The sequence below is a fragment of the Salvelinus alpinus genome, chromosome 29 (assembly GCF_045679555.1).
Source record: "Salvelinus alpinus chromosome 29, SLU_Salpinus.1, whole genome shotgun sequence".
In the NCBI taxonomy this organism is placed as follows: Eukaryota; Metazoa; Chordata; class Actinopteri; order Salmoniformes; family Salmonidae; genus Salvelinus; species Salvelinus alpinus.
Genome location: NC_092114.1, coordinates 26,371,221 through 26,384,101, shown reverse-complemented (window position 1 = coordinate 26,384,101; position 12,881 = coordinate 26,371,221). Strand labels below are relative to the sequence as shown.

Here is a 12,881-nt window from a genome sequence, read left to right as displayed (position 1 = left end):
GTGCACTACTTTTGACCAGAGCCCTATGAGCTGTGGTCAAAAGACACAGACCCTCTTGGCATAGACCATGACTGAAGCCCATATGTCATTGGACTGTCAACACTCTCCTATAAATAGATAGATAGATAAGAGAGAGCGAAGCTCCTTTCTTCAGTGATTTCATCAGCTGCAGATGATCCATCACGTGGATCAGACCTGTTCTGGAAACGCTGGTGGTGCCTGGATGATGATGAGAGATGAGTCATGTTTTGGTATTTTTGAGGGAATAATAACAGCAAAAATCTTAGTTGCTTTGTTTTGTTTTTGGATGTGGTAAAATCATTGTATTGTGCACAAGGCATTTGGGAAACACGTGGCATTTTCTATCCACAACAAGACCTTTCACTATCCTTTGGACCTTTTGATGATTTAATCCGATCCTAATGATCTTTCTTCTACTCACTGGAGTATCTGTGATAAAGATAAATACGGACGCCATTATAAAAGACCAGCAGGAGAAAGTTGAACGATCCTCTTGGATCATGTTTGTAAACAAGTGCTGCCACCTTCTGACATAATGAGCTTATGCCTCTGCCTCAAATGGCAGCCCATTCCCTATATAGTGCACTCCTTCAAAAGTAGTGCACTATAAAGGGAATAGACAAACCTACTCACAATTACCATTGTCCACTGAAGCACTGGTGTGTTTCTCTCTTGAGAAAATAATAAGTAATTATTGTCTGTAATGGAGGTTTGAACCTGACTCAATGATTTGCATCACCAGCTGCTACTCTGGGTAAACAGGCTGCCAATCCTACCCCAGTGATTTCTAGTGAAGTGTGTTGTGATCAGAGAGAGCAGCTGTAATGCTGCACTTAACAGATCTATCCATCTCTCTTTCCATCCCTCCATTTTTCACTCTTGGTCCCTTGATCTGACAAAATCCATCTCTCGCTCTGTCGCTCTGTCTCTCTGCCAGATCAAGGGACAGAGAGTCTCTTAACCTCCGTCCATCTCCCTCCTCTCATTCACCACTTTAACATTTGGAGAGTTTGGGACTGACGGTCTATCTGCATTTTTGTCAAAATATAGTTATTGATGTAGCCTTGTTCTGTTCAATGTTCTCTACCTATATAGTACTCTAAATACCAAAATTAATGTTGTTAAGTTCAAAAGAATACTAGATAAAAATTGCTGACACCATTCAACCCAACGATGGTTCGGAATTCGAAAGAAAATTCTCAGAATCATCTTTTTGCAGATAGAGCCTTTTTAAAACCAGCAGTGACATCGAACAGCGGACAGATACGGTACTGTGTCCTGATAGACCCTTATAGAACCAGCCGTGACATCGAACAGCAGACAGATACTGTACTGTGTCCTGATAGAACCTTATAGAACCAGCAGTGACATCGAACAGCGGACAGATACTGTACTGTGTCCTGATAGAACCTTATAGAACCAGCAGTGACATCGAACAGCGGACAGATACTGTACTGTGTCCTGATAGAGCCTTATAGAACCAGCCGTGACATCGAACAGCGGACAGATACTGTACTGTGTCCTGATAGAACCTTATAGAACCAGCCGTGACATCGAACAGTGGACAGATACTGTACTGTGTCCTGATAGACCCTTATAGAACCAGCAGTGACATCGAACAGCGGACAGATACTGTACTGTGTCCTGATAGAGCCTTATAGAACCAGCCGTGACATCGAACAGTGGACAGATACTGTACTGTGTCCTGATAGAACCTTATAGAACCAGCCGTGACATCGAACAGCGGACAGATACTGTACTGTGTCCTGATAGAACCTTATAGAACCAGCAGTGACATCGAACAGCGGACAGATACTGTACTGTGTCCTGATAGAACCTTATAGAACCAGCAGTGACATCGAACAGCGGACAGATACTGTACTGTGTCCTGATAGAACCTTATAGAACCAGCCGTGACATCGAACAGCGGACAGATACTGTACTGTGTCCTGATAGAACCTTATAGAACCAGCAGTGACATCGAACAGCGGACAGATACTGTACTGTGTCCTGATAGAACCTTATAGAACCAGCAGTGACATCGAACAGCAGACAGATACTGTACTGTGTCCTGATAGAACCTTATAGAACCAGCAGTGACATCGAACAGCGGACAGATACTGCACTGTGTCCTGATAGAACCTTATAGAACCAGCAGTGACATCGAACAGCGGACAGATACTGTACTGTGTCCTGATAGAACCTTATAGAACCAGCAGTGACATCGAACAGCGGACAGATACTGTACTGTGTCCTGATAGAACCTTATAGAACCAGCAGTGACATCGAACAGCGGACAGATACTGTACTGTGTCCTGATAGAACCTTATAGAACCAGCCGTGACATCGAACAGCGGACAGATACTGTACTGTGTCCTGATAGAACCTTATAGAACCAGCCGTGACATCGAACAGCGGACAGATACTGTACTGTGTCCTGATAGAACCTTATAGAACCAGCAGTGACATCGAACAGCGGACAGATACTGTACTGTGTCCTGATAGAACCTTATAGAACCAGCCGTGACATCGAACAGCGGACAGATACTGTACTGTGTCCTGATAGAACCTTATAGAACCAGCCGTGACATCGAACAGCGGACAGATACTGTACTGTGTCCTGATAGAACCTTATAGAACCAGCCGTGACATCGAACAGCGGACAGATACTGTACTGTGTCCTGATAGAACCTTATAGAACCAGCAGTGACATCGAACAGCGGACAGATACTGTACTGTGTCCTGATAGAACCTTATAGAACCAGCAGTGACATCGAACAGCGGACAGATACTGTACTGTGTCCTGATAGAACCTTATAGAACCAGCCGTGACATCGAACAGTGGACAGATACTGTACTGTGTCCTGATAGAACCTTATAGAACCAGCAGTGACATCGAACAGCGGACAGATACTGTACTGTGTCCTGATAGAACCTTATAGAACCAGCAGTGACATCGAACAGCGGACAGATACTGCACTGTGTCCTGATAGAACCTTATAGAACCAGCAGTGACATCGAACAGCGGACAGATACTGTACTGTGTCCTGATAGAACCTTATAGAACCAGCAGTGACATCGAACAGCGGACAGATACTGTACTGTGTCCTGATAGAACCTTATAGAACCAGCAGTGACATCGAACAGCGGACAGATACTGTACTGTGTCCTGATAGAACCTTATAGAACCAGCCGTGACATCGAACAGCGGACAGATACTGTACTGTGTCCTGATAGAACCTTATAGAACCAGCCGTGACATCGGACAGATACTGTACTGTGTCCTGATAGAACCTTATAGAACCAGCAGCAACATGGAACAGCAGACAGATACTGTACTGTGTCCTGATAGAACCAGCAGCGACATGGAACAGCAGACAGATACTGTGTCCTGATTCTCCTCTCTGTATTCATGTGATTCAAATGCGACATGGAAAAACACTGAAGAAACCAACCATAACAGATTATGTTTAACAACCGCTGATCAAACTCCTGGCAAATGTAAGACTGTGACAATGTTAGACTCACGTCCCATACATTCATGTTTCACTTATCAGACATTGAGCCAACAGAAATGTACTACTTAGTCTGTATCATACCATACTTAAACAATAGACGAGAGTGACACACACAGGCGCACACACAGGCGCACAGACAGACAGACAGACAGACAGACAGAGAAAGAAAGACAGGGACTCTCCATTTCATGAAGCTTTATCCCACAGCTCCCCCATGGCAGGAGGCCTAGGCAGCCAGGCTCATATACATTTACACACTGCTCTGCTACCTCCCCTAGTTCAATAACTCAATTATTCAAGACAAAAAGAACCAACACACACTTTGTTCAACTTAAGATAACAATAGCAATAGAATAACAACAATGATGATGATGATGATAATAATAATTACAACCATAGTCAAATATTGTATATTTCCAGGTCTTACAATTCTCAAAAATTCCTAATATTACACTGTCAGTCGTTTTAAGGTGCACCATAACCTCTGCATGTGACATTTTCAATAAAGCTCAACACATGTTGCACTATAACACACCGTGAAGAAGACAGACATCATTTTTTGCTTTTTTTGTTGTTCATTTTTCAACTAGTATTTCTTCGCAGAGTTTTCTTCCTCCTTCTCAACCTCTGCGGCATTAGATATATGTTTTTAGTGATTTAAAAGCAGTCCATAGTTTTTCTGTTTGGCACACTTTTTATTTATAAGCTGTTGTGTCGTGTGGCACCAATGGATTGGATCGACCGGTGGTGTAAGGCCTGGTGTCTCAGAGGACTTCTGGAGGGAGACGAAAGGGGGGGAGAGAGAGAGAGAGCGAATCATTAATTTGTGCTTCAATTGGGAATATGAGCTATATTCTACAGTACATAATGGCCTACTGTGTATGAATCCTTGAGGACATAATATAAGATGTAATTGGTCCTATTGCTTTCTTTGTTTGCTTTGCTTGGTTTAGGCTGTCTTCCAGACTGGCTGTGGGTTCTTGACATGATGATTGGGGACTCGCTTCCCAACCCAAGGGGCCTGCCCAAACAGGACTGGGACCCTATCCCACATAGGGCATGTTGCCCAAGCTCACTGAGGCTGAGACCCAGGCTTGGGGATAGTGGTAGAGGTTTGGAGCCCCCTCTCTGCATACTGTAGTAATAGTTCTAGTCTAATTATGCTGTAATTAGCCTGCCTTTCAGGCTGCCTTTAAGTTCTAGTTAATTACAGCATAATTAGACCTGCCTTTCAGGCTGCCTTTAAATTCTAGCTAATTACAGGATAATTAGACCTACATTGTAGTCATTTAGCAGACACTCTTATCCAGAGCGACTTAGTTAGTGCATTCATCTTAAGATAGCTAGGTGGGACAACCACATATCACAGGCATATAAAGTCCATTTTTCCTCAATGTAGTCGTCAGTGCTAGAAAGGGGGGGGGGGGGGGGGATGGGTTGAGGCCTGCCTTTATGGTTGCCTTTATGTTCTAGCTAATTACAACTAGAACTGTGCTGAGCTATACACATGCTGGTATTTTGGTTATAGAGCAATGGATTGCTTACAGTGATAAAACACTTTATTTGTAATGTTGAAATAAGCATTTTGATCATAAGGCATGTATGTAGGAATTAATCCTGACCTGCATAGCTACCTGCAGCAAGCTGAGGCTTCATTGGACCTGTTTTCATGAGGAAGGGCTCCAGGATTGGGTCACTGACTATGTCACTCCCCAGTTGCCCCGGCCCACCTTTGGTGCTCCCGCTGTGATTGGGCATCTGAATGATCTGCTCAAAGTCAGCAGCCTCGCCATTGGCTGAGAGACCGTTCTGGTGCTTGGCTGGCTGGACACCGTTCAGCACAGGGGCAGACTCTGCTGCACTCTGCTGGCTCTCAGGAGCTGCAGAAAAAAAGTTACAAGTTAGTCAAGGACCGTTTTCCATTGTTGACTGGCTTCTTTTTTTTCACATGTTGGATAGTCAGCAGAGTGACACTCTACAAATGTAATGGATATAATTTACTCATAAACAAATACTGTACATAGCCCTTCACAGGCTGTGTTTTCAAGGATGGAGGGAGAACAAAGTGACGTTGCAAGTTACATTGCAGCCAACTTACCTTTACTTCTGTCCGTAGTGTCCTTGCCATTGGCCTGTGCTGGGGAATTGGAATCCTTCGGCAGTGTAGGCTAGAAGAACATAAAATGGCACAAATGGTTGCCATGCATCAACCAAGGCTGCTACACATTGGTGGTGCTTTGAGCATCTGGAAGAACACTATATAAATGCAATCAAATCAACGTAGGTCTATAAGAAAATGTATACACTCACTACTGTAAGTGGCTCTGGTTAAGAGCGTCTGCTAAATGACTAAAATGTAAATGTATTAAGGTCTATAAAGCACTATATAAATATAATGTATTATTATTATAAGGGTTTTAATATGAAGCATAGGCCTTACACTACTCACCTTTTCGCCAGCATCACGACTCACCCTACTCCAGCATCACGACTCACCTTTTTCTCCAGCATCACAACTCACCTTTTTATCCAGCATCACGACTCACCTTTTTATCCAGCATCACGACTCACCTTTTCTCCAGCATCACTACTCTTACGTGTCCTCTTCATGATCTCCTCAAGGCGCTGTGAAATTCAACCGCAGAGGCAGATTAAGTCATCATCATTTCATTTCTTACAACTAATGTATTGTATTTCAACAGATTTTACATAGACCGAGATATTTTCCTTGTAAGGATACATGATAGTTATTTTGATACACACTAAAAACTACAGACACGTTTGACTTCTCCACTTTGCTTCCCCCTCCATCCCTCTGTCTCATCCCTCCATCCTTCTCTACCTTCTTTCTCTCCAGGCGCGCCTGTTCCTCCTTCTGGAAGTGCTTCTCTCTCTCCAAGCGCTGACGCTCCGCCTCCTCACGAGCTCTGACATCAGCCTCTTCCCTCTGACACAGACAGACAGGGGAAAACAACATGATCAATAGATGATCAATAGTATGATTGAATAGGCCTACTATATGTGCTGTTATTATGATAACAAGGAAATTGCTTGACAAAGAAATGGAACCATGTCCATCTTAACCATCTTGTCCACCATTAACGAAAAATAGAATTAGGATACATTCTTTCAAGGTTATTTGTTCCAATTGGCAAAATTATACATTTTACATCTAGGCAATTGATTAATAAATAAATTCCCTAACCACTAGGTGGCAGTATAAGTCTACACTGCAACAGGCACTGTAGGGCAGGGCTTGATGTCTCAAATAATAATAACCTTACATGGCTCACAGGGTAGTTAGATTTTTTTTAACATTTATTTAACTAAGCAAGTCAGTTAAGAACAAATTCTTATTTACAATGACAGCCTAGGAACAGTGGGTTAACTGCCTTGTTCAGGGGCAGAACGACAGATTTTTACCTTGTCAGCTCAGGAATTTGATCTAGCAAACTTTTGCTTACTGGCCCAACACTCTAACTACTAGGCTACCTGCCGCCCCTTTATTACTGAGTAATCAGTAATAAACAGATTTTGTGAATGGAGGGATGAAAACCAAGCTCTGATATGTCAGAATCACATCTGTCATTAATTAGACCAACCGAGGGGATTTTTTTTATGTATTTATTATTTTACCTCTTATTTAACTAGGCAAGTCAGTTAAGAACAAATTCTTATTTTCAATGACGGCCTAGGAACAGTGGGTTAACTGCCTTGTTCAGGGGCAGAACGACATATTTTTACTTTCAGCTCTGGGATAAGATCTTGCAACCTTTCGGTTACAAGTCCGACGCTCTAACCTTGGTCGGATATACCGCAGGCAGCAAGGAAGTAAATGACAACATCAATTACATGTTATGCTTCACAAATAGTGCAAAAAACTAAACTACCTACAGTTGAAGTCGGAAGTTTACATGCACTTAGGTTGGAGTCATTAACTTGTTTTTCAACCACTCCACAAATTTATTGTTAACAAACTATAGTTTTGGCAAGTCGGTTAGGACATCTACTTTGTGCATGACAAGTCATTTTTCCAACAATTGTTTGCAGACAGATTATTTCACTTATAATTCACTGTATCACAATTCCAGTGGGTCAGAAGTTTACATATACTAAGTTGACTGTGCCTTTTTAAACAGCTTGGGAAATTCAAGAAAATTATGTCATGGCTTTAGAAGCTTCTGGGAGGGTAATTGATATCTTTTGAGTCAGTCGGAGGTTGACCTGTGGATGTATTTCAAGGCCTACCTTCAAACTCAGTGCCTCTTTGCTTGACATCATGGGAAAATCAAAACAAATCAGCCAAGACCTCAGAAAAAAATGGTAGACCTCCACAAGTCTGGTTCATCCTTGGGAGCAATTTCCAAACAACTGAAGGTACCACGTTCATCTGTACAAACAATAGTACGCAAGTATAAACACCATGGGACCACGCAGCCGTCATACCGCTCAGGAAGGAGACACGTTCTGTCTCCTAGAAATGAACGTACTTTGGTACGAAAAGTGCAAATAAATCCCAGAACAACAGCAAAGGACCTTGTGAAGATGCTGGAGGAAACGGGTAAAAAAGTCTCTATATCCACAGTAAAACAAGTCCTATATCGACATAACCTGAAAGGCCGCTCAGCAAGGAAGAAGCCACTGCTCCAAAACTGCCATTAAAAAAATCCAGACTACGGTTTGCAACTGCACATGGGGACAAAGATTGTACTTTTTGGAGAAATATCCTCTGGTCTGATGAAACAAAAATAGAACTGTTTGGCCATAATGACCATTGTTATGTTTGGAGGAAAAAGGGTGATGCTTGCAAGCCAAAGAACACCATCCCAACCGTGAATAACGGGGGTGGTAGCAGCATGTTGTGGGGGTGATCTTCTGCAGGAGTGACTGGTGCACTTCACAAACTAGATGGCATCATGAGGCAGGAAAATTATGTGGATATATTGAAACATCTCAAGACATCAGTCAGGAAGTTAAAGCTTGGTCACAAATGGGTCTTCCAAATGGACAATGACCCCAAGCATACTTCCAAAGTTGTGGCAAAATGGCTTAAGGACAACAAAGTCAGGGTATTGGAGTGACCATCACAAAGCTCTGACCTCAATCCTATAGAAAATTTGTGGGCAGAACTGAAAAAGCGTGTGCGAGCAAGGAGGCCTACAAACCTGACCCAGTTACACCAGCTCTGTCAGGAGGAATGGGCCAAAATGCACCCACCTTATTGTGGGAAGCTTGTGGAAGGCTACCTGAAATGTTTGACCCAAGTTAAACAATTTAAAGGCAATGCTACCAAATACTAATTGAGTGTATGTAAACTTCTGACCCACTGGGAATGTGATGAAAGAAATAAAAACTGAAATAAATAATTTTCTCTACTATTATTCTGACATTTCACATTCTTAAAATAAAGTGGTGATCCTAACTGACCTAAGACAGGGAATTTTTACTAGGGTTAAATGTCAGGAATTGTGAAAAACTGAGTTTAAATGTGTTTGGCTAAGGTGTATGTAAACTTCCGACTTCAACTGTATGTTTGCTATGGCATTTCAATGTTCAAAGTTGCCTGGAATATAAAACCTGCTTAGTCATGGTTCATGAGAGAGCTTAAACTACTGTCTGATGCCTGACTATCTTGACACACTGCTGTCAGCTCACTGCAGATGGCTGGCAGTGTTAGACAAATGGCAAATTGAACTGGGCTTCCCTAGGGGGAGAAGGGACTCGAGTGCGTGTGAATGCTACAAACATGGGTAGTGGGTAAACTGTCGCTCCCTATCCCGTCAGCTCACTGCAGTGCGCAGACAGAGGGAGGACAGAGCTGTCACTATCTGACAGTCACTACGGCCCTCTCAGCTCCACTAAATGCTGGGCCAACACTATTATGAAGGTCAACAGCTGGCATCTGCCTAGACTGGGCATGGAGGCTGTTACATGCTGATGGTACACCTCACAGTAACACACATTCCCTCACATACCTAGACGTGCTTAGATGATAGGGCTTCAGAGGATAGGTTTCAGAGTTGGAAATTGGACGATTCAGTTTATGTATTTTAATAAGCTGAGAATCCTTTTATTTGTGGTTATCAGGTGGCTGGCCTGATAAGATGTGGACTATGCAGAAACCAACTTTGAAGGCTGCCTGTGTCATATCTTCTATGTCAAGACTCCGTTACCCATAATGCTGCTCTCACCTGTTTCTGCAGGCGTTCATTCTGCTCCTGTTCAGCCCTGGCTCTCTCCCGCACCACCTCCTCCTCCTCCAGACGCTGCGCCTCGTCTCTCAGACGCTGGTCCTCTGCCATGAGGTGCGCCTCCTCCTCCCTGCGCCTCCTCTCCTCCGCCTCCCGAGCCATGCCCTCCTCTCGAGCAATCCTGCATGGGGAGCACGCTCCGTTAGGTCTGCACATGCTAAGATACGCTCATACTGGACAGTATTCTCATATCAACACACACAATGGTTCATGCCAATGCTACACACTTATATTCGTCGCCAGACCCACTTGCTCCAGGTCATCTATAAGTCTATGCTAGGTAAAGCTCCGCCTACTCTCAGCTCACTGGTCACGATAACAACACCCACCCGTAGCACGCGCTCCAGCAGGTATATCTCACTGGTCATCCCCAAAGCCAACACGTCCTTTGGCCGCCTTTCCTTCCAGTTCTCTGCTGCCAATGACTGGAACGAATTGCAAAAATCGCTGAAGCTGGAGACTTATATTTCCCTCACTAACTTTAAACAGCAGCTATCTGAGCAGCTAACCGATCGCTGCAGCTGTACATAGCCCATCTGTAAATAGCCCACCCAATCTACCTACCTCATCCCCATATTGTTTTTATTAACTTTTCTGCTCTTTTGCACACCAGTATTTCTACTTGCACATCATCATCTGCTCATCAATCACTCCAGTGTTAATTTTCTAAACTGTAATGACTTTGCTACTATGGCCTATTTATTGCCTTACCTCCTCACGCCATTTGCACACACTGTATATAGACTTTATTTTTTTCTATTGTGTTATTGACTGTACGCTTGTTTATTCTATGTGTAACTGTATTGTTGTTTGTGTCGCACTGCTTTGCTTTATCTTGGCCAGGTCGCAGAAGTTGTTCTCAACTAGCTTACCTGGTTAAATAAAGGTGAAATAAATAAAAAAAATTAAACTTGTCTTGTACATTCAGTAAACCCTTCACGTCTATAGACAGACATATAAATACACTCCAGTCTATAATACTTAATCATTAAACAGTGCTATAAAATTAACACAATGACATGTTTAATCAACTCCAGACAGTTTTAGACTGACCTTAACCTCTGCTCCTGCTCAAGGCGCTCCTGCTCTTCTCTCTCCCGTTGCTCTCTGGCCTGTCTGCGTTTCTCAGCCAGCACTCGTGCTGCTTCCTCTGGGTCGTTGGTGCCGGCTGAGTGCCTAGAAGCTGGAGTAGATGATGTAGCCGGGGAAGCTGAGGCAGCCATGGCAATTGGGGCAGTTGGGGTAGCCAGCTCAAGGGTTGAGGCAGGAGTGGAGGTGACCACTGTGACTGGTGCACTCAGAGATGGGGGTGTCACCGGCGCCGAAGACACCATAATGGCAGGAACGTTACTGGCGCCTGTAAGAGCAAGAGGGACAGGAGAGGCCTCTGTTTCAGATAAGAAGCCACATGATAGACCATGACCCTGGAAAATGCTTCAGGGCTCATCTGAAGTAAACATCATAAAGTCTAAACAATCTGCGTGTTTTCTCCAGGCAGAGAAGAAAGACTAAGTAGCAGCTGAAGAGAAACATGAGACCCACCTGATCTTGGACAGTGGGACCGCAGTAATAATGTATGGCCTTTACGGTAGAGTAACTCTGGATAATAAAAGATACATGAACTCCAGAGAAACAAATAGATCATGGAATGTCAGAATATACAGTATGTGCTTGTGCTGAAGGCCACACTCAACCACAGGAGGTTGGTGGCACCTTAATTGTGGAGAACGGGCTCGTGGTAATGACGAACAGAATAAGTGGAATGGTATCAAATACATCAAACATGGTTTCCAGGTGTTTGATGCCATTCCATTTGCACCGTTACAGTTATTTATTATGAGCAGTCCTTCCCTCAGCAGCCTCCACTCAACGTGTGCGCTCCAGTAACACTACTGGTGTGGCTGTTGGCCAAAACATTTAAAAGACACCCTGGCGCTTGGATACAGTAACTATGGTGAACACACTTACTCTTTGTCTCAGGAGTGTCTGGCTGATGGGGCTCGCTGGTTGTTTCCACGGTGACAGCGGCGACCGGCTGGGGCTGTACCCTGGCAGGTGTCTGGGCTCGTTTGGGGCGGGTTTTGGTGCCCGAGGGGGTCTTCTTGTCTGTGGAGGGTTTCTTGGGGGCCATTGGAGGGCAGGGGGACAACGGTCTGCTTTTGGGCGCCGCAGGCGACGGAGGTCTGTTTTTCGGTTTGGGGGTACTGCTGCAGGAAGAGAGAAAGGAGAGGCAAAGATGGAAAAAGGAATGGAAAAGAGAGGGGACTGTAAAAAAAAAAAACAGCAGTAGAAATCATAATATCTGTAGTTTTCCTTTGACAGGTTGCAGGTTATTTTATTTAATATTTCAACATCACTCATCAACTCTGTAGTCTAGAACGAGGTCAGAAAAAGTATTGAGAATGACTGAATCTCTACGTAAACGTTCAACGCTCAATAACGCTGCCATGGTCCCATGGCCCTGTTGTAGTCAGACGTGAGATGAGACCATGGTTGATTCCTAAATAGCACCCTATTCCCTATGTAGGGCACTACACGGGCTTTGGACAAAAGTAGTGCACTATATAGAGAATAGGGTGCCACTTGGGACGTAACCCATGGTTCTTCTCGGTTTCCCAGCGCTGAGCAGCACCAGCATCACTCAGGGAAACCCCATTCTGTCTGAGTGCTGCTGCCTCCCTCCTGCTCCTGGTCTTGGCAGACAGAGCCCTCAGCTGAATGGTGTCCAGCAGCTCTTTGGGCCCAGTTAAAACAGTCTGGACCATCTGTCAGTGAGAAAGACCATTTAACCTGGCCCGGGGCTGAACCTCAATCCCTCTGCTAAGCACTAAGCTAACCCGATGCGGATCTCTCCTCACAAACACTCTATTAGCATCTAATACATAAAGGTCAAATACAAGATGGCTGTCTTGTCTTGGTCAATGATTATAGAGAGAGATAATGTAGCAGAGAGGAAAATAAAACAGTTTGACAGTATATATAAACCGTAGATCAATACCTTTTTTTAACAAACAAATAGGATTTCTAACTTGAAAGGCTGACAGTATAAGGAAGACTATAGGGACATGTGGTATAGGACAGTTTAGAGTAG

General features: G+C 43.9%; 1 protein-coding gene across 11 annotated transcripts in view; it reads right to left on the bottom strand.

Annotated features, from left to right (window-relative positions):
• Positions 1–3,719: 3,719 nt before the first annotated feature.
• map7d1b (MAP7 domain containing 1b) overlaps positions 3,720–12,881 on the bottom strand; it is a 52,055-nt gene continuing 42,893 nt past the window's right edge. For 8 of the 11 annotated variants that reach the window (XM_071375391.1, XM_071375387.1, XM_071375389.1 and 5 more), the window contains 8 exons: positions 11,759–11,997; positions 10,844–11,147; positions 9,731–9,911; positions 6,382–6,486; positions 6,111–6,164; positions 5,638–5,707; positions 5,162–5,419; positions 3,720–4,314 (listed from right to left, as the gene is read on the bottom strand). In XM_071375391.1, the coding sequence (XP_071231492.1) occupies positions 4,304–4,314; positions 5,162–5,419; positions 5,638–5,707; positions 6,111–6,164; positions 6,382–6,486; positions 9,731–9,911; positions 10,844–11,147; positions 11,759–11,997 (1,222 nt within the window). In that variant the 3' untranslated portion in view covers positions 3,720–4,303. The remainder of the gene's footprint in view (positions 4,315–5,161; positions 5,420–5,637; positions 5,708–6,110; positions 6,165–6,381; positions 6,487–9,730; positions 9,912–10,843; positions 11,148–11,758; positions 11,998–12,881) is intronic. The other 3 variants (XM_071375382.1, XM_071375381.1, XM_071375383.1) reach the window with 3 other exon arrangements.